We start from the raw sequence: 22118 nt of genomic DNA on the forward strand, positions 1-22118 counted from the left end.
CTGGTTTTTTTCAGTCTGCCTTCTATCCTTTGGACTCTCATTCTCTGGACTCCCCCTCCAAATTCACCTTGTTTACCATGGACTGAGATGAAACAAGAAGCAAAAAGAGGCTGTCACCCCTCCATTGTTCCGTTCCGTACATTTCGGATGAATTACACTGGCAGTGGAAATAATTGCTTGTCCCAATTATGAATTCATCTGCTGCCGTGGCTTTCAGACTTGATGTGGAGAAAATTCCCCAGAGCAGAACCAAACAATGCGGGGGGAATAAGGCACATGAGCGTGTCAGTGGCCATTAATATCCATAAAGGCAATTTCACAGCACACCTAATGACATAAAATGACAGACAATAACGGTTAGGGGAAAAGTGTGTGAGTAGAGGTGAGGTAGTGTATGGGGGCTAGAGTAGGGAAGGAGCTAATATAGTTCTCAGCAAACACACGGAGAGAGTTTATGTCATAGTTTCTACGTGCCAGAAAATCTGACAGGTAGGAATTAAATGTTAATGGGGTGGGCATAATATTAGGAACACTTCCTAATACAATGAAGGCCAGTACAACACCACTGCCTACAATAATCTTAATAATGATTATATTAATAATAAGGAAAAATGATCATTTGGAAATGTAAGTGTAAATGAAAGTAAGTGCAGTGAAACAATACAGAAAAAAACAAAGGTACACATCTGCTGTGATCATTCACGACTGGATCTTTCCACCCGAGTTCTATCAGATTTTCTACTTTCTTCGAGGTATATTTGTTGTTTAGTTGCTGCTTTTAAGATGTCTGGGTAAAAAAAATGTCTCTGTTACTTCACAGAGTCTGTGCTGCCACATTTTCTTTGTGCTTGCATTTCTTTTTCTGCTTCCTTTTACAGCCCAGCTGAGGTTTTAATCAGGTAATAATTTATAATTTTTTGTAAATTTACATTTACATCAATGTTACAGTTGACTCCACCCTGGTGCTTTTGTTTTTGACTCTTTATTCGTAATCTTTATGCAACAGCCCGTGAAATGTGAATCACACACATTTACATACAGGTACTTCTTTTTGTGCCTGTATTAGCGTTATATGAAACATAATAACCTGTTTAACTATTGTCATGCGCATTAATGAAGCCTGTAGAAATAACCCATAAAGTGTGGGTGGTGTATGTCAGTGGGAATGTAATTCCCTGGAGTGCCAGAGTCACCGTGATTTCTTCCGGGTTCCTGTCTCGGTTTGTTTTGTTTGGGTGTATCGGCAGACAGCGCAACATGACAGAAAGTCACTCTCGGCGACTGTGATAACCGCTTTTTCTTCCACTTTTCCCACAAAATAAGATGTCTTCTGGAGTTTTACACGTCGCTGTATTTCGGTAACCTCTGATTAGTGACTTTAAGGTGATTTCATCCAGACCTGAGACACCTGTTGCGCCAGTTTCGACAGACAGGTGCGACTTTGTCCGTCACCAACACCGGGAGAAGCTCCGGGTCGAGAGATTACCGAAACTTGGATTACTTCCTTAACTATTTTAAACTATTTTTTTTTCCTGAACTTGTTGCTATAATGAAAGTTACGGTAACTTTCGGGGACACCTCTGTGGTGGTTCCCTGCAAAGCTGGGTGGACAGTCCGGGATTTAATCGAACAAGCTACGCGGAGGTACCGCAGGATTTTGGAGCAGGTAAGCGCCGTCTTTGCGCTACTTCACGCTATTCTCCATGAATACAGAACCAACATGACACAACGTTTCATTCCAGTCATTCTTCGCATTTTGTGAAGGGTAGCGCTCATAACTTGGGCTGGGGTGTGGGTCACGTGACACGGCTAATTTACAAGTTATGACGTCTTCACTATCGGAGCTAACGTTAGCAGCTAGCTTAAATAAGACGGAGAAAAATGCTATTTATTGCTTTCAGACAATTAATTTTGCAGCATAAATTGAGCCGAATTCACTTTATGGCACTTATTTATGCCAAGCAAGTCAAAGTGTTGTTGAAAGTTAAAAACTTTTAAATCTATTCGAGTTTTTTTTTTTAATTAAGAGAGTTTCTGTCCTATTAATGAGTTTTACTGAAAGAATCACGCACTGTGTGATTAGTACATAATTTATTTATTTATTTATTTATTTACAAGTTTTTAAGTGCACCTCTCAGCCACCACATTACATCTGGGTATCAGGTGAAGAGAGCAACAACAATGCAGTGTTTTCCTGAGACACTGTGGATGCTGCATTCTTGTGGATGTTACTTTGACACATAGCACCCACATAAACATTGCTGCACACCATCAGAGAGAAAAGAACAACCTGCTCCCCTATAATTCATAAATAAATATAATCACAAGAGTGCATCCTCCATTAAAGCAGTTTCAAGGAAAGTATAATATAATGGCTTTTGTCCCATTTTTTTCCAGTCTTCACCACTCTGGTCTTCAGTTTCATGAGGTTTGTGTTTTGTATTCTCATTGGCTAACAACACTAATTACGTGCCTCCTTAGCGGAGGAATATATAAAAATAAAATTTCCCTCATCACTATCCAACAGGGGTTCTCAAGCTGCTGCCAGCCCTTAGTTCTCTGTCTCAGTTGTTTCAATTTAAAGTATGTCCTCCACCCAGGAGTTTGTGGAAAGGTGGAGTTGTCTTCTTCCATTTCAGCATAATCAGCTGTAGTAAAAAGGCCTGGCCTAGTTAAGCATCCTGCAGGGCCACTCAGATTATTGCTGTCATAGGGTTCAGGGAGTCCACTGTGCTAGGCATCTTCTGAAACTTTATCCAGCGATCTGCCAGTTCTGGTGGGTCAAAAATAGTCCAACCAATTTAATGCTGCTCTGTTAAAGTTTATGCACTTTTATATAATACATATAATGTTCTACTGACCCCATCACTAGGTAGCTAATAGCTAAGAATGCGAGGAGTATTGTGTTTTTGTGACTGGAGTTTTTCTTCCCAGTGTTCACGTACACACAGCAGCGTTCTGCTCCCTGCTGCAATCACTTGAGCATTAATCATTCTGCCGAACTGACCTTTTTATTAATCAGCAGCGTGCGAGTGTGCTGTCCTTGCGTGATAGCACACCTTATGCGTGTTTCGTCTCAGCGAGGATGGGTGTGAGTGGTGCCGGCTGCAGCCGTGGCTGTCTACCTGTACAATAGCGCCCTGTTTAAGCTCTGGTATCTCAGTGGGCAGGTGGAAGTTTACTGCTTTATGTCCTCAATGTGGCCGCAGTTGGGGAGGTGCGTGGTGGACAGGAGGCTTTGTCCTGTGAGTGATTGGGGATTAGGATTGGTGATGGGCCCTGCTCTTATCAGTTCCCCCTCCTTCAGCCTTCTGCCAGGCACCCTCCCTCTCCCCTCCTCAAGACGAGGCTGCCATGTGGGGATTCGAGGAGCCGTGGTGGCAGGGATGGAAGGACAGATTAGGTGTCTTGGATGGCTCGATGGATTGCTTCCTCTCAGTGAAGAGGCGCACACAAACATCTCCACAGCCACACAAACAGGCGGGGGAGCTCATCTCAGTCAGTGTCCCCTGAGCTGTCTGCTTCACTGACAGCCACGGCCGTGCCCGCTCTGCCCAGCAGTCACGGCCGATTCTCCCAGCGGCGTGCCGCGGGTGCACAAGCTGCACCGGGTTAAAATGTGAGCCTGCTATTAAAAACACGCCTGGGCCTTGATTGCTTTTCTCAAAGCATGTTAATTAGGAGCCGCTACGAGACGCTGACTTAGCGGTCTGTGGCCTTCCTCTTAATAGAGGCAGCTCATTGCGAGGACAGTCCAGCTCTGGAGCTGCCAGAGAGGGCCGAGCAGATCTGACCAGATGAGGCGGTTGCTCCTGCCAGGAGAATCCACTTAGCACCCACATTAACCGCACATTTCTCCACTTAACCGCACATTTCTCCACTTGTCCCTGCTGTCAGCGGTGTGGCCGCTGACAGCAGTGACAGTGTCAAAAACCTGAGTTTAATCACTGTTTGTGTGTTCATGTGTGTTTGTTTATGACCATGTGCAGGGTAAACTGTGGAGTCTGCACAGGCCCTCTGTGCATTGCCATAATGGCATGTAGACCTCACCAATTAGCAGTTTCCAGCTGCTTTTATCTCCTACCGTGGCGAAAACGGCTATGTCTCCTGACAAAATGTGTCTGTATAGAGAAGATTTCTGCTCATTATGCAGTGTGCTCTCTAAAATTGGAGCGTGCAAAGTACCAGTATACTAATGAAACATGAAAAGTAAAGCACACAGTAGTTTTCTAATCTCAGCTATGGTGTGACTAAAACACATGATTTGGGGGCGGTGTTATGTAAAGATTGCAAAAATTTGATTAGATGGTTAGATGGCGTGCATCTGCACACAACAATTTTTCCATTAGGACATCTCAAGTAACATTTTTGCATGATTGGCAGTACAAATTCAAAAAAGTGGCTCGTTAGGCCGGTCACTGTCTGGGCAGTCCTCGTTATCATACAGCTCCTTCCCCAGATAAGATCTTATTCCACTGTGGGATTTTCCTTCAACTTTCCCTTTTTGAGTTCCGCCTGTCGACGGTATATCTTCCCCCTTGATCCACTGCGAGCTGGAGAGGTCGATTCAGTGCAGACTAAGGGCTACGGTCAAGATGGTGAAGTTGGAGACTCACATGAGAAGCAACTGGTTGTAATCACGAGTTATTTGTCACAAAGTATTTGGCAGATAAAATAATTTGCAGAAAGGAAACGTATAAATGACGTGATTTAGTAGTTCAGATTGTATGCGTGTCTCCTATCGCAGCGTGTGCCACACCTATGTGTCCACATACCCCAATTCACAGGCCTGACATCCTCTAATAGAATCTGAATCTGTGGGAAATCCTGCGGTCATTTATTAAAGTCATTTCTGTAAACTGTGATGATGTAAAACCCCCATAGTTGCAGGGCTGAATAGTGTATGTGCTTTAGCCTGGGGGACCTGTGTGATGACTCCACGTCTTGCAAATTCTCAGGGGAAAGAGCCAGGTACTGTAGCTGTCTCTCTGTCTGTCTGTGCAGCTTCAGTTCTGATTACAGCCCGTATACCTCGTATGTGCTGACAGCTCTCTAAGCAAGCTGAAAGCGCTCTGTCCTCCTTGTGTAAGTAAGCAGGTGGGAGAGGACTTGCCCAGTGTGGGTTGGTGTGTGCGTCAAGGCTCTGCCCTGTGTAAAATGCATTTCTTTTAAAAAGTTGCGAGCGGCTCAGGTCATTTGTGACATTGGATTTAAGCACACGCAGACTGTCAGCTGCATTCATCAGACTGCTGCAATTGCGTTTTAGAGGAAATCATTCGGTGCAGCTGATCCCTGAAGGAAAACCATCCCGCCCTAGAGATGCCGCTGTATTTCTGCCTTTAGGGCACAGGTGCAGGCTGATGCACGAGACTTTAAACTCGGATAGCCCAGCCATTAAAAAGGCATTAAAAAGCAGATGTGATCCCATGACACTTGCCACTTACTGAAAGATGAAAGTGTTAAAAAAACAAAACAAGGATCAAAATGCCACCAAAAACGAGCATTTATAAGCAATATCTAAACAAGCAAACCCAAAATTTGTTAAAAGTGGTGGTAATTTGGATAAATTTGAATACAAGTGCCTCAGTTTTAGAAAACATGCAGGATTGAAATGGCAGAACCAGTTTTTGGTAAATGGCTCGACAAAAACAAACAAGGTTTAATCTCACCATTGTTCAAAGGTATTAAAAATAACGAAATAAAATGTGAAATCATTTAAAAAGCATCAGCTCTTCTGTAATAACTGAATTTAATGCATAATCCTTAAAAAGCCACAGACGCAGTGTTTTGTCAGTTTTCCTCCTGGATCTTCAAAACTAACGCTGGTGCAGGTTCACCTTCCCAAGTGAGCAATCACATTGTTGTGATGTCATAGTTTTGCAAGGTGGAAAGGCATCACAGCTAACCCTAACCCATTGACTATAACTCCCTCCAGCTTTTCTCTCTACTCTCATGCCTTGGCGGACGCTCCTCATCGACGTGTTCATTAAAACATTTTTTTTTGGTCATGGCTAAATCCACGTCTTGCTCCTGCAGCTTTGTAATTACACATTCTTCTGAGGATCAAAGTGTGAAATAGCCTCCCCTTCGCTCCCTCTCCTCCGCCGCCGCCTCCTCGCCGAGTTTAGCTTCACTAATCGGCCCAGCGCTTCAGCGCTCTCGAGTGGTGTCGTATTTGCTCACCAGAGTGAAGGTGGAGAAGGCGGGGGGAGGAGGTATCTCTTTAAATGATGGGGGGACTTAATGGTGTAATTTGCGGGGAATTTACTCTTCTAACTGTCACAGTAATTCCCCTCTGCCGTTGACTGACTGACTCTCGATTCCTTTTGTTATTTATTTCTTGGGAAGAGTGAGTGGAATTACCAGGGATTGACAATGAGGGACTTCAGAAGAACTTCTCTTTATTGCCCTCTTTCCTCCCTAAAGATTACTTTCCCTGTGAAGTGTCATCCGTTCATCCCTTTTCATCACTGGGTAGAGAGGAAAAAGCTTCTCGGGGCCTCCCGCGTGTGCCAGGTGTGCTTAAGCTCCGCTCACTGCGATGCTCATTAACACTTGGACGTTCCCGCGCACTAATCCAGTCATTTGAATGAGTTCTTTTCCCTTAAAAACCACGCTCGCGCCTCTGATTTCACTAAGGTGTGTGCCGATGACTGCCCTTCCCATCCTTTGCTGTTGCTGGCCTGTACACACACACACACAAACACACACACACACAGCAGTAGAAGAATGCCGTCAGTTTTTCAGGTTTGACCGGTTTTTCTGGCGTGGCATCCTCGGTACATACTGACGTCTTTTTTTTTTTTTTTTTTTTTTTTGTAGTAATCATTTTTTTTTTTAAAAAAATGATCAGATGGCGCGGTATACTTTGAGGAGTCATCAGTTAACAGCTTGTAACCCAAGCTCACTGCGTGTTTTAACGTGTCGTGTGTATTTGCCTCTTATCTGAAAGCAATCTGTGTGGGAAACCTGCGCTCACAGCTACGGACATCTCTCATGTCTGCTTGTTCTTTGTTGTGCGACTTTCCTGTCGGCTTGTAGTCACATTCCATTCATGTGCAGGTGTTCCTGAAAGCACCATCTGAACTTCTTTTCAGATTACTCCATTTTGATTTCCCAGAGCACATGTCGCCGTGTCTCTGTAGTACAGTGGCACAAACGCCTGCATTCAGCTTTGTGTGCAGCCTCTGCTCCACAGCAGACCCTTACATATTGTATAACACGTGGCACGACCATCTTTGAGAACATGTAGCTAAATAGGGAAAGTTCAGGCACTATTTAGGATCCAGTTCACCGTGTGCCAAACCACCAACGTGGGACAGACCTAAGTAAAGGCTGTGCAGCTTTTTATTTCAATCTTAGCATGTAGACGTCACCAACAAACCTCTGCCGGAGGTTTTTTCCTGTTAAATTGTTTTTTTTTTTTCTTTCCCAATGTCACCAAGTGCTTCCTCAACAATCAATCATTTGATTTTTGCAGTTTCCTCGTTATTATTGTAGGGTCTCTACCTTATAATATAAAGACTTTTAAGGCGACTGTTGTTGTGATTTCGTGCCATATAAGTAAAATTGAGTTGAACTTTTAAAGACGACATAATGATAAAGATTTTGATTTTGAAAAACTGTGCTTGTCGTAGTTATTTCTCAGAAGTGACATTGCAAAATTTGAACTTTGCAACTTACTTTAATGACACTTCTGAGTAGAGAGAGGTTCTGGCGTTATTGCTGTGATTGATATCCGAGGCTCCCCCTGCCATTTGTTTAAGAGAATAGTCTTGGCCCAGTGTGAAAGGAAGACGCTCTCGTTTTGTTTTTGTTTTTTTTCTTTTTCCCCTGCGCTCCGTAATTCACATCCGAGTGCAGCCGAGCAAGAAGGAGCTCATTCACAACAAGGCACGGTGATACAGCGGAAGCCGCTCACTGGGTCTCAGCCAAACTCATTCCAGCCTCCGAGGCTTCTCGCTTAAAGTCGATACTTTTGCTGGTAATGCAGTCTTGTGTTGTTTAGGACAGATTGCTTATTGGTATGGGCGCTTCCTAATAAGCCATTTCCTACTCTGTGCGTTGTTAGGAACGATAAGGCTCGTCAAAGACTTCTTTTCTTAGTCTACAAATTTCTTCTAATATAAATTGTGCAAAACAAACTCCAAATATGAGCTAAATTTAACCCATCAACAAGGATGGAATTGTATAGTTTTTTTTAAATGTGTCCAATCTACCGTCTTCCTACAGGAAAAAACAAAACAAAAACTTGGTCCAAAGCAGAGCAAGACCACAGCAGGCTGTGTGCGTGTCTGCAGGGTCACAAAAAGGGGAAGGTGTCATTGTTCGTGTACTTCTCCATTGATTATGTTGTGTAAACAGCAGATTGCAGATTGTGGCTTTGTCAAAAGTCCCTGTTGTGTTTGTTGATGAGCTGCGTGTAGTTTCCTGTCTGACGGTGTGTTCAATCTAACCTGCTCATCGGGATTGTAAAACTGGCCCGGAATGTGTCCACCGCTCCCCACGGAGCAGCAAAACTGGAAAAATGTCTCGCCCTCATCGGGCTCTCACATACTTCTGCACAAACTGTACCGATAACACGGTGACACGTATGTACAATCATGTACTTACCCAACAAACAGGAAAACCTACTGTGGAGTCCAGATTTTTGGCTACTATGTTACATTAGCTGCTATAAACATAGCACTTATAGTAAGTTGGCCAAAACGGAGCTACAACTAACATTTTTAAAGCTTGAACTTTCAACTGAATAAAGCATGAACGCATGTTTTATGAAGACAGACTGAAGGTAGTAGAGCCACGAGGGCTACATAAAGTTTAAAGGCTTGTTACAGTTTTGTAGCATAATGCAAACATTCTTACTTACAGGTATCTTGTTCTGACTTAGCTGTTTAACTTTTTCACATGCTGCCTAAAAATACATATACGCCTGACTGATGCTATGTAGGTCAGTCTGATGCTGCCAAAGCAGCCCTGAACTGTTGAGACATCACCTCGTCACTGTGGACAGGTTCACTGTTAGCAGAGCGCCATGTTCTTTGCAAAGAAACAGCAACGGATCATGCTAGAAAAATCCAAAGCAGAGGGATGAACACCATGTGAGCTTTATTTCCTAATGGAAGTAAAGAATTGTATGAATTTTGGTGCGATCTACATGTTTTGAGTGGAAAAGTAGACTAATCTATTGAAAGCTAATATACCAACTCTCTAAGGCTACGTTCACACTGCAGGTCTTTTTGATCAAATCTGATTTTTTGTCTGCGTTTTCACACTACAAATAAAATGCGACAGCAAACGCGCTCTAGTGTGAACGCTCAAAGCGGCCCGCATGCGCAAAAGAAGACGTCACACACAACGCGCTCTGTTTAGACCCAGAGCAAACAGTATTGTTTGACTGATGGCCCTTAATATAAAGACTTCGGACTTTACGTTTCCCAATTTTTGCTTTAAGTTATTTTGTTATTTACATAATAATGTAAATAACCTAATAATGATCCTTATTGCTGTTTTAGAGAGGAGCGGTGCTTCAAAGGATAGTTGCTGATTTCTGTCAGAATCTGCAGATTATACAGTACAAATAAAATGTTCACGTTTCTCCAACGTTGTCTTCCCAACAGTTTCACTAACATCTACACTGGATGGCCAGGAAGCGTTCGCGATGACTTATCGGGTGCTTCTCCGGAGCTGATAATTGGCGTCTGTCTTGTGTCGGTGACGTAAAAGACGGATTTAATGCGACTTGACCGTTCAAACAGCAGTCGCTTTCTAAAACATCGGATATGTATCTGATTCAGTACCACATACGAAAGTGACCCAGATCGGATTTGAAAATATCGGATTTGTGCCGTTCACACTGTCATAGCATGATCGGATAGGGGTCGCATAGGGTCAAAAAAGTCGGATTTCATGCGCTTTCGCCTGCAGTGTGAACGTAGCCTAAGTGTTAATAGACTTCAGCATCACACCACTATTATTAAGATATTTATGAGTTTTGACCTCCTGAGCTGCAGCTGCGGTTCCGGGCGTAGAGCCAGTTGTCCTGAAGGTCAGTAGTTCGATCTTCAGCTCTTTAAGTCAGCATGTCGAAGTATCTTCGGGGAAGATACTGAACCAAGTTTCCTGTACGTCCATGGAAGTATGTGTGCGTGTTAATGTTTGGTTAAAAGTGCTCAGTCACAGATATAGACAGGAATGGTGATGCTGTTTCCCAGTTTGGTCACTGAAAAGTTGTTTTGAACTTGAGGTCTCTTATCTCGAACGTGACTTGCTCTGTAGTGGGTTATTCGCTGGTATTCGGCGAACTCAAGAGGCCAGATCAAAACGATTGGCTCTTTGTTGTGCTACTCAGGCCATTCAGAAACAGTTGCTGTCAGGGACGGCGTTACCGTTTATGTACTGGTTTGAAACATAGTTCAGATGGGTGGTACACATCAAAACAACTTTCACTCGAACTTCAGGGCCCATCGTTGTTAGTCACTGCTGCTGAGATTGTCCTGTCATTGTTTTAAATGTTGTGGTTGATTGGGGTGTTTCTCCATCACTTTGGCGGGGAATGTTTGTTATGACTCTTCTGTAATACCGTAAATGCCAGCTTCTCATGCTTCTCATAGGCTACATAAATGGCAAATATGCTGTGGTAGTGGTAAAGCTGTTGCAGAACAGCTACTATTAATTGCCTTTTAGGGTTTCCTGGCATCAGCCAGTGTAATTTGTTTGGATTTAAGACTTTGATCAGTTTTGTTGCTAATAATTAAAGTATGAGCAACGGAAAGTAAGAACTGGATTGTGAGCTAATCTTTGTCGATGTCTGATTGGATCGGTGTTGTCTGCTTTTGGCTTAACTATGAAAGACGAAGGTGATGGATTGCAGTATGGGCTCTGTCCTACATCTATCCATCCATCCATCATTCCTCTTCTGCTTACCCAGTTCAGGATTGGGTTGCCATTGGGTGTTAGATGTAGATCAGTGAGGGGAGTTTGATGCTGATATCTTGATTGTCTAGTCCTAATGTTTTCCAACTTGTGTCTTCTGTTTCTAGCGCGGAGAGACTGCCATGCAGACCCACCACTTGGAGTATATGGAGGGAGGCATCCTGGACATGGATGACCTGCTGAGTGATCTAGTGGAAGACAGAGACAAGGTGAGAAAGAAGCGGACAGACTCGAACTCAAACCCTGACACTCCAGCAAAAAGATTTCTTAGTTATGTTTTTGCATTGTGTTTATCTGTCTGCTGTTTTGTGCTATCCTTTTCATCCGCTCTTCGTGACATGTGATTGACAGCAGTTTCTCACAGTTGGACAGCAAAGCATGAGAAAATGAGCCTTGGCACTAATATTAAGCTGTTTCTTGATTGTTCTTACCTGCCAGGAGAGACAGTATATTACAGCAGAGAATCTGTCATTCTGAGCGCCTTGCGGAGGATTTGTTTGGACTCCCTGCTAAAGTCTCCAGCCCGGCAGGCTGACAGAATGCTCAATAAACAAAGTATTTGCGAATCCACTGGTTATGAGGGTCTAAACCAGCTAAAGAAGACGTGACAAAATGAGTTTTCTGCTCTGGAGTGGATTGCGTCGTAGTTTACTTCTCCGTGGTGTGAAACTTAATTTCTCCTCTTCCCTGTGGTTCTTTAGCACGCTGAACATTATAGGCATCATCTTCATTTGTACTGAAAGGGCACCATTTCAGATTTAAAGAAATCAGCCTCATGCAGAGGGAAGTTCGCCCGAACAGAGCGCTGGTTGGCAGTTGTTCTGCATTCACACACACGCACAAAAAAAGACACGGTGGCCCAATTTCCAGCAAAGAGAAAACTTTATTCCCCCTGCTAATTTTCCATAATGTATTCCTAAATTGTGCTAATAAACCACCCAAAATCCATATTCATAAGCCCTGGGTCCAGATGCATGATGAATTACCAACACTTAGTCAGCAAAAAAGGCCAAATGAAATGGAATTGGAGTATTCAGCCGACCTTTTACAGTGCAATAAGAGTTGGTGTTTTAAGCTGCGTGTGTGTGTTGCACTGCACATTTGGCAAAGTACTCTTTGTGAGAAAGGGGGACGAAGCTAAATAATAGATGTGTAAACTCAGTGAGAACCTTTAGTGGAGGGAGAAATATTTTTTAGCAATCAGAGAACAAAAACGTCATTTTCCAGGCAGATGGAATTCTAATCATAAGATCGGCGCATACGGTGAGTCATAGATTTTAATGACTCATTTTCCAACCCCGAGCCTGCCTTTTGTCAGCGTCGTCAAAGCGGCGATGAAGTGTCATAATTGAAATCTGGCGTTTGATCAAACTCTCCCAACAACACGTTAACCCCGACATCGGCGCTCTTGTTTTCCGAGCGTGCTGAGCAAATGCTTCACTCCAACCTGCACCGTGCAGGAACTGTCCTATTTACCTTTGTTACTTTACGCTCCCGGCTTTCACCCAATTCTCTAAACGCCCTTCCTCCTCTCATCTCACTTCTCATTTCATCCTTTTGTTTTTTCTGGGGGTTTTTTGCTGCTGATGAAAAGATAGCAACCGGAATAGGACGAGCGTGCGTGATCTTCACAGCGTGCCAGTCATCCGACTTATCTCCGGGCTCCCAAGCAGCGTCGGCTCTCACAGATTAATGAGCCGTGCCTGGCATTCTTGATTAGTCTGACTTCCTTTTGTTTGTCTACATTTCTATTACCTCGCTGCAGCCGGCAGATTCTATCTTTAGTGCTTTATTATTATTTTTTTGTTCTGTTATTGTGGCCGGTGCTGTTTCACCATCAATCATACATGAGTGGACCCATTGTGAGGGCCCTCCACTGCACAGCATGGGCCCTGTGTTAGCTGCGGATGCTAATGAGAGATAATGGTTTGCTATTTGTACGCCTAGTGGTTAGCTTAGCCGCGAGTCTAGACCTCTTTATCTGTTTGAGCGCCCCTGACTATTATTCATCCACACTTTCACACACATCTTCGACGTCCCCACCGCCTGGGCCGAACCACAGGCGAACACGTAACGTAGCATGTTAGCATTTATGGGAGGAGTGCCACCGGTGGTTGATGAGGGCGGAGACGAGGGATCGGCTGTGATTTGATTACACTCCTGCCCCCTGCATCTGCGACATGCCCGCGCACACATACATACAAGCATGAGAACACTCTGTGTTCATTAGCCCCCCGACTCGAGATACCGGCCACCAGCCTCCTCATGAATATTAATACCAATCTGATGAATGTGGGGAAGGCCACGGGGTGTTTGCTTAGGTGTGACCACCTATACACAGTACACACTCGCCGAGACAAAAGACCACAGTATAAAGAGGTCACGGTTCAGTCAATTATACTCTCCTCTTCTTTGACCCTTTTCTGTGGCGGTGTAAAATGAAGGGGGGGATCTGCGCCATTCAGTTCTCAGATGACAGCTGGAAGCGTGGTGGGTGGGGTTAGTCACTGACCTGTCTAATGCCCCTCTGTTTTGTTAATGTTGAGGAGACACAAGTCATATCTGGTCAAGCTGTTTTGGCAAAATCACTGTTTAGAAACCAGTTTGTCCCCCTTTTAACGCGTAACAGTCGACTTTTGAGTGTTTTTCAGTCATGTAGTTAAACACAGCTTGCATGTGATGTACTGAAATATACAGCGTTGGTTAATGCTGCATTTAAAAGTGCATTAGTTCCATTAAAGACTAATGTTAAAACTATGTTATTACAGCTTTGTCTACTGAGATAAAGAACTTCTCAGTAGCATTATTACAACCAACCCATTTGCAGTTAGTTGATAGTGTGCGAGTCATTAACCTCTGATTTTATGGACTTTACCTTAGCAACTTCCTATTGGTACCATTTCTTCATCATTAATGCTACAGTGGTTGGAGACTATCACACAAAAGAAATGTGTGTTGCCTTTTGAAATGGTTGCTTCACAGACAGGACCAGGTCTGGGACCAGTCAACTGCAGTTTTCAAACCGACCTCAGTGCATCGAAACTGCGATAAAATGGCAGTAAGATGTAGGTAGTGTATGGGATTGTGATTGAATGGGGACATGTTGGCAATTAAATGCAATCTCTTTGTGATAATATGGCCATAAACTGTGATAAATCAGCAGAAAATCCACATAAGTTGCTGTCTTCATACACAGAAAGTTACATTAACTACATTAAGTCCAGTCAGAACTTCATAGATCTGAAACTGAAATTTAGAAATTCCTCCACAAATACCGACACGGTTGCTGCAAGATGACGATTCAAATGCTGATAACACGGATACTTGGCAACTTGTTTTTAGGAGTATAACCAGAATACAATCAGCTGGCAACCAAAGAAAGAAACGAAACGAAAGAAACGAGTTGCTCTCATCGGTGCAGACTGACTCAGATGGATTGAAACGTGTTGCGTGCTACATTGTAACACTAGAAATATTTCAGCATTCATAATTATGTGCACATGCTGTACTATGATTTTTCATGTGCCGACTGTGTTAAAAGCATATTTTTTTTTATGTGTTATTTGGTGTTTTAAACTCTTTAACAATGTGATTTTCAGAAGCTTTTTTTGTGTGTCAAACGGGCAAATACAGAAAATCAAAACCCATAAAGGATAAGATACCAAAAGCTTTCATACACCACACGACAAAAAAAGGGTTCACTGAATAGTTTGATTAGTATGAGAATGATTTTAATCACATAATGTAGCTTTGACAGTCACCAGATCTCAACCCTTTAATTTGTCACCCTCTGATGGTGAACTACACCGTGCTGTGCAGCAGTGTTGGGCACTAAAAATGGGAATCAGAATGCTTCAGTCCGATGATGACTGTGCATGCAGCTTAATCAGACGCTATCAGTCTGGCTTCTGGTTGCTGTTCCCTCACTTGCTGAAGAAAGCCAACAGAGAGAAAGATGACCTCTCCTGCGAAACGCTACCATCCATGGATTTTTCACTGGGAAATTTTGGAAAATACATTTTTAAGGGGAATGAAAATCTCTGAGTTGTGAATCATGGCAGTGTCGTTAACAGTGAGGTGAACTGAAGTTTGATGATTGCTGCTGTGAGAGGAGAAGAGTGTCCGATACCCTCACTGAGAAGACCTATATTAAAAAAAAAAGCAATAACATGTATAATACAAGCTTCCCACATAAACTAAAGTCAATGAGTCTGTGCTACCTTATTAGTTTTTTGCAACAGTTTATTATCCTTGAGCTATTGAAACCAAAAATTCCTCTGTGCATGAGAAACGAGTTTTCTTTGCCTTGACTTTCGAAGTTTGGCTCCATATTGTCCCTCTATCCTTTCAAAAGGAGTTATTTGGAGACATAATGCTTGACGGTGCTACACATTTGCCCATTCATCGTTCCTGGAACTGTCTATTTTTCCCTATTCAGTCCTTTGAGGTCCTGCATTAGTTGTTACCATCAGCCCTATATGTGTCTGTGCTGCACAGGAGCTGTCAGGCAGGCTGTCCACTGCCAGCATGCTATTAGAGTGCAAGCTGTATACAAGCTCTCATGTGTATACATGCCATTATGTGTTCATTGGTGAGATTTGTTTTATTTATTTATTTTTTGCCGCTATGATTAGAAAGCCATCTCCAATCATTCGTCTCCTTCACCCTCAAGCAGCTCAGATATGAATGTTCGACATGTATGAGCATTCTTTCTTGTCACACCGATCTCCCACAGAGTGGGAATTAAACTCAGGGAGCATAACATTTTCTCATAAGTGGACTGTCACTCCTCATTCCATGTACACACACCGACACGTTAATCCCCACATGCCTCGCTTTTGAGGGAAAAACACATTGAGAAAAAAAAAATTCTCTTCTTCCATTTCATGCTAGCAAATAAAAAAAATCTAATTTCATGGGAAATTTAATAAAAGGAAAAAAAGAAAAAGAGGAAAAAAACTGGATTTCCTCCATCTCTCTTTAATTAGGCCATTTTAATTACTGCGCCTACAAGGCATCAGTGAACCTTCAGTACCTCTCTCTGGTTGCCTGAATGTAAATGTAAGGGTGCACATCCCAGCTGATCTCGCACTGAGATGTCAACTGCTTGATTACGGCGCCGTTTCCCATCATCCATCTCTTCTGCTTGCATGTCATCATGGAGGATCCAGAGCTAGAAAAATGACTCAGTCACATGGAAATGTGTTATGATAGTTAAAGTATGTCTGTGGTGATGAGCGATGTGCTTTAAAGACAAAATGACATGTTTGAAAAATGAGCTTATTTAACTGGGGAGCACGTAAGGAAAGATTTATGTGTTATTTTGGAAGTTGAACAGATATGCACTGAAGTCCGCCAATCATGGCTTCATCTTGCTATGATGAAAGTCTGATTTATTTATTTATTTATTTTTCTATCAAAAGTTTACTGAACAATGTTTTTATAGCTGAATGTTTTTGTTTTCTCTACTACTCAATTAATTTGTTTGGCATTTAATATGCACTCCAGCATGTGTTTAAAGCAGTATGTATTCCTTTTAAGTGCTGAAGATCCTTATTCTGGTGTCTCTTACAGACATACGCCTAACTTTGTCCTACTGCTTGTCATTGCAAATATCTAATCAGTGCTTTAAGGGAGCGGTCCCCAACCCCCGGGCCTCGGACCGGTACCGGTCGGTGAATCGTTTGGTACCGGGCCGCGAGAGTTGAGGCTCAGGTGTGAAATGTATGGTTTTCAGGGTTTTTATCGGTTTTCAGCGTTATTTTGTTATGGTTTTTATCGTTAACTCTGTTTTCCTGGGTCTTTTCACGTGTGTTATGAATAAATCTTCTTTTTTTGGTACCGGTACTAGTTTTATTTTGTTGTATTTATCCGCGACACCTTAAAGGCCGGTCTGTGAAAATATTGTCGGGCATAAACCGGTCCGTGGCGCAAAAAAGGTTGGGGACCACTGGTTTAAAGCATGTCACCACTGGTGGAGATGAAGAGCAGTGGAGATGATTATGGTGTGGGTTGTTTTTCAGGCATTGAGCTCAGATCCTTAGTCCCAGAGAAAGGAACTCTTAATGATTTCTGCATACCAAGATATTTTGTAGCAATTTCATACTTCCAACTTTCGTGGCAACAGTTTGGGCATGGCTCCCTTCGTGTTCCAACGTGACACAAAATAAGGTACACAAAGATATGGATGAGCAATTTTGGTGTGAAAGAACTTGACCTCAACCCTGTTTTAGCACTCAAAGTGTCATTCACCCAGTCACACACACAGGGACTGCTGCTTTAAGGCATGTAGAAATGGTCAAAATGACCCGCTGAGATTCAAACAGAGCATCAGAATGGGGAAGAAAGGTGATTTAAGTGACTTTGAACGCAGCATGGTTGTTTGTGCCAGACAGTGAGTGGCACTTCTTTAGGTCAAAATGCGTTGTTCACGTCAGAGGAAAGTACTTTACGTTTATAGGGAAGACACAGTAGCTCAGAAACCACTCGTTACAGCTAATGTGTTGCAGAAGAGCATCTGCAAACATAAAGCATGTTGAACCTTGAAGCACATGGACTACAGCAGCAGACGACCACACCGAGTGGCACTCCTGTCAGCTAAGAACTGGAAACTGCGGCTATAGTTTGGTGGAGTAAACATGAAAGCATGCATCGATCATGTAGACGGATCCCATGATATCATTAGTGACCGAAATCTCAGAGTTATCACAACCATGGAGAATTGGGGCCGTTCTGAAGGCAGAAGGTTATTAGCAAAGTGTATCTGGCATGAATACAGCTGGTGGTCCTCGTTCTAATACTCGAGTTGGGCGTATTTATCAGCTCTCCACCTGCTGCAGGCACCTGTTTAAAACAGTCCTTCAGAATACCGTCATGAAATGTGTTTAACACGATTGACCTCAAAGACACAAAAAGAACCGACAAGCAAATGCTCCAAGATCCTAGATAGTTCTTTTTTTTTTAAAAGGCCTGCAGTATGCAAATTAAAGTCAATAAAGCATGAGCGTAAAGGCTAAATGAGGACATAGAGCTGTGACCTTTGAACTTGAACAATGAACAATGAAATTAAATAATACTGCTGCAGATTTGATTTGCAGGAGACCTCTCCTTGTAAATGATGTCGGAAGATTTGCCTGAAGTCATTTATTACATGTCAGATGTCAGCACCTCTGACAGGCGACAATGAGGCTTTACTTAAAACGTGCTAACGCGCCGGAGAAAAAGTTTTAGTGAATAGGACGTGATTGCGAGGTGCAGACGTACTGATTAGCCTTTGACGCTCTGTGACATCTCACTCCCTCACCTCCATTCCCCTCATTCACCGCCGCGGCGAGGCGCGTTTGATTGGCATCTGAATAGTCACAAAACTCTGCGCACTGTGTGAATGGCCGGTGATGAACAGGAGCATGAGGTTCAAGTGCACTGATGAGAAAATGTCACATACGTGCCTGCCTAATCATAATCTATACCCCCTCCACTCTCTAATCATGATCCACACATTCTTACCTGTGAAGATGGAGTGTGTTCAACACCATGCCTGCCTCACGCATTTGAATATTAATTAAAAGTCATGCATGTGTAGTTGGAGTTCTGTCGTAGCCATTGTGCTCCTTGTGTTGTCTGCTTAATTGATTTTGCCTATTTTTCCAAAAAAAGAACCTTCATTTCTTAGGGTTTCCATCATGGATGGAGCCTGGGGACTCCAAATATGTTGAGCATTTTAAATTTGATTGTCTTAAACTAAATTGCATACTGGGGGGGAGGGGGGGGGGGAAACTAATCATGCATTCTTTCTAAATATTATCTATCCATTTCCTGAGAATAATCACCCCAATTCATTACTTCAAAGTCACGTAATGAACTCTGTCAGAGATGCCCCTTGGATATGATGACTTCTAACTCAATTTTGACTTTGTTAACTTGTGAGTTTAGACTTGAGGAATGAGTTCAGAGTAGGGCTGGGCTATATCATACTGTTCACGGTAATACCGGTGTAATTTTGGGCAACTATAGGAAAATGAAATATCGCAATAGAATATGGGTAAAACGCGCATGCGTGGAAAAAGCATGGCGGCGACAGAGAACGAGAAGAGCGAAAGTGGATCGTTGAATGAAGCAGATGAATCAGAATTGGTTTGTAAAAATGCTGCAGCTTCAGTGGTGTGGAACTGGTTTAGCTTTCGTCCGTCACATACACAACAAAGCACTATTTTTGGTAGAGCATGCTAGCGGGCCGTCGTTATTACCGTGTTGTTTGGAAAATACGGCACACTTAAAATCAATCCTTTGATTTTTCTGAAAATCGACAGTGCTTCTTATAATCCCGTGTGCCTTATGTATGAATTCTGGTTGTGTTTACTGACCTCGAAACGATTTTATGTCGTACACGGCGCTCGAAAAATCTGTCAAATGTTTTAGTACGACTTTGCTAAGCTACAAAGCCGCACCGCTTGATGGATTGTCGGAGCATTACGGCTATCGTGGGCAGGAGCCTCGCGGAGTGATACGTACTGTGCTTCAACATAATATTACCGCATTGTGTGTGTATAACCTCTTAAGTTTTATGGATATTATACATGGTTATGCTGAGGATATGTCGGCCAGTTTCCACTGGAAATGCCTTTTGGTTAAACTGTCAGCGAGGAATTTGCACTGTTACATTTTTATATAACTTTAATGCACATTAAAAAAAAAAACAGCTGCTTGTTTAAGTGAAAATACATTGATGGGGTTTTTTGCACTAATAAAGTTGTGGAGTTGTACAGTATTTTGTCTAGTGTCAATTATATCGTCAGTTATATCGTTATTGCAAATTTTCAAATGTATATCGTGATAAATATTTTTGGTCATATCGTCCTGCTCTAGTTCAGAGCTGCAACCTTTATGCATTACCAGAGAACGTGTGCAGGAGTTAGACTGTCATTTGATTAGATAGTTTCACCCTGCTGATGATGTTTGGTGGCAATAGCAATGTTTTTTTTCATTTGAGACGAATCTCAGGATCAGACATTTGATGCGTGTGCTCTGCCGAGGAGACTGAACTAGAGTCCTGCCTTAGCCACCCACTGAAACACAGATTAGTGTGAGTGCCATTAAATTATCAAGCCCAAAGTTACAGTTATGTAAGAGGCTACTTTAAGAATGTTAACTAATCTTTTTAACCGATTTAACACAATGATCAGTTCTCAGAAATGTTGGCCTGTATTCAGAAGGTACCAGTGCAGAACTAACTCTGCAACGATGCTACTGTTCTCAAGGAAAGAGGTGTTACTTGATGACTGTGTTAAGCTTTAAGTCTTTTATCTGAATTGTACCTGATATTTAAGTAAGAAGATCCGTTTGCTGCTCCTTTGCCACCACAGCATGTTCGATTTGGCTGTTTTACCCCTGATGCCTTCCTTGATACAAACCCAAAGTGGATTTGCTCCTCTGGCTGGAATTGAACCAGTAAATGTGTTAACTACTATACTATGTGTGCATATTGATTGATATGTTTATTGATTAGCATTCAAATATCTCAGTGAAGACAGAACAAAGATTTACCACAAAGCAAGAAAGCATGAGACAAGGCTAATCAAAAGGTATTGGCTGAAGCATTTGCTTATTACGCCAACCCTTTTAACAAAAGATCTTTTAGCATGCAGCTCCTGTACACGGGGCTCGAAGCAAATAATAAAATTCAATTCAATTCAATTTCATTTATATAGCGCCAAATCACAACAAATGTCGCCTCAAGGCGCTTCATAGATACAGAGAGAAAAGCCCAACAATCATATGACCCCCTATGAGCAAGCACTTTGGCGACAGTGGGAAGGAAAAACTCCCTTTTAACAGGAAGAAACCTCCGGCAGAACCCGGCTCAGGGAGGGGCGGCCATCTGCTGCGACCGGTTGGGGTGAGAGAAGGCAAACAAAGCAAAAACAAAACAAACAAACAAACAAACAAGAAAAAACACCACCACCTTAGTAAGTAACTACATCAAAGCAAAAGAATCAAGAGGTTTTCTGTTTTTTGTTTTTGTTTTTTTTTTTTTTGCTCTTTTCATTCTTGATATATATATTTTTCTAATACTCTATTTTTAAACATATTTTTAAACAAGGAAAATGAACTACACCTTTTTAAATCACTGTCATAACTATTCCACAGGTTAACTCCTCTAACAGAAACACATCTCTGCTTTATATTTGTCCTTATCTTGTTTTTTTTAAAGAAATCTGTTCCCCTTAAGTCATATTGACTCTCTCTGACTTTGAACAGCTTCTGAGTACTGGGGCAAAGCAAGTTATTTTGTGCTTTATACATTATCTGTGCCATTTTATATTCAACTAAATCATAAAATTTCAGGGTATTCAGATTAATAAACAAAATGTTAGTTGGTTCTATATAGTTTGATTGGTTTATAATTCTTATAGCTCTTTTTTGCAACTTGAAAATAGGAAGAGTGTTCGTTTTATATGCATTACCCCATATCTCCAGACAGTAAGTCATATATGGAAGCAACAGAGTACAATAGAGTGTGTATAATGATTTTTTGTTCAGGACATGCTTTGTTTTATAGAGAATAGCAATGGTTTTTGACATTTTTGTTTTCACATGGTTTATATGAGACTTCCAACTCAGCTTATCATCAATTATCACTCCAAGAAATTTATTTTCGTACACTCTTTCAATTTCAATTCCATTAACCCTGATTTTAGATACACTTTTCATTTGTCTAGTGCCAAAAATAATCAATTTTGTTTTCTTTATATTTAATGATAACTTATTTACATCAAACCAGTTTTTTAATATATTTAACTCCTTTTCCGCTGTAGTCAGAAGCTGTTCCAGGTTTTTACCTGAGCAATACAGAGTGGTATCATCAGCAAACAATACACATTTTAACAGTTTGGAAATGCTACATATGTCATTTATGTATAATATAAATAATTTAGGGCCCAGCACAGAGCCCTGAGGAACACCACAAGTTACCTTCAACTGCTTAGATTTTACATTATTGAATTCGACATATTGATATCTGTCATCCAGGTAACTTTTCATCCACTTGTATGCTAACCCTCTTATGCCATATCTCTCTAGTTTATTCATTAATATAGAATGATCAATCGTATCAAACGCCTTTTTTAAGTCTATAAAAACACCAACAGTATATTCCTTATTATCTATTGCATTAGATATCCCTT

At 42.0% G+C, this 22118-nt stretch overlaps 1 protein-coding gene across 4 annotated transcripts in view; it reads left to right on the forward strand.

Moving 5' to 3' along the window:
* The first annotated feature begins 1161 nt into the window (after positions 1-1161).
* pard3ba (par-3 family cell polarity regulator beta a) overlaps positions 1162-22118 on the forward strand; it is a 225201-nt gene continuing 204244 nt past the window's right edge. For 2 of the 4 annotated variants that reach the window (XM_085151856.1, XM_085151855.1), the window contains exons 1-2: positions 1162-1666; positions 11043-11144. In XM_085151856.1, coding sequence (XP_085007982.1) covers positions 1550-1666; positions 11043-11144 — 219 coding nt within the window. In that variant the 5' untranslated portion in view covers positions 1162-1549. The other 2 variants (XM_085151854.1, XM_085151857.1) reach the window with 2 other exon arrangements.

The sequence above is a fragment of the Neolamprologus multifasciatus genome, chromosome 23, assembly GCF_963576455.1.
Source record: "Neolamprologus multifasciatus chromosome 23, fNeoMul1.2, whole genome shotgun sequence".
Lineage (NCBI taxonomy): Eukaryota > Metazoa > Chordata > Actinopteri > Cichliformes > Cichlidae > Neolamprologus > Neolamprologus multifasciatus.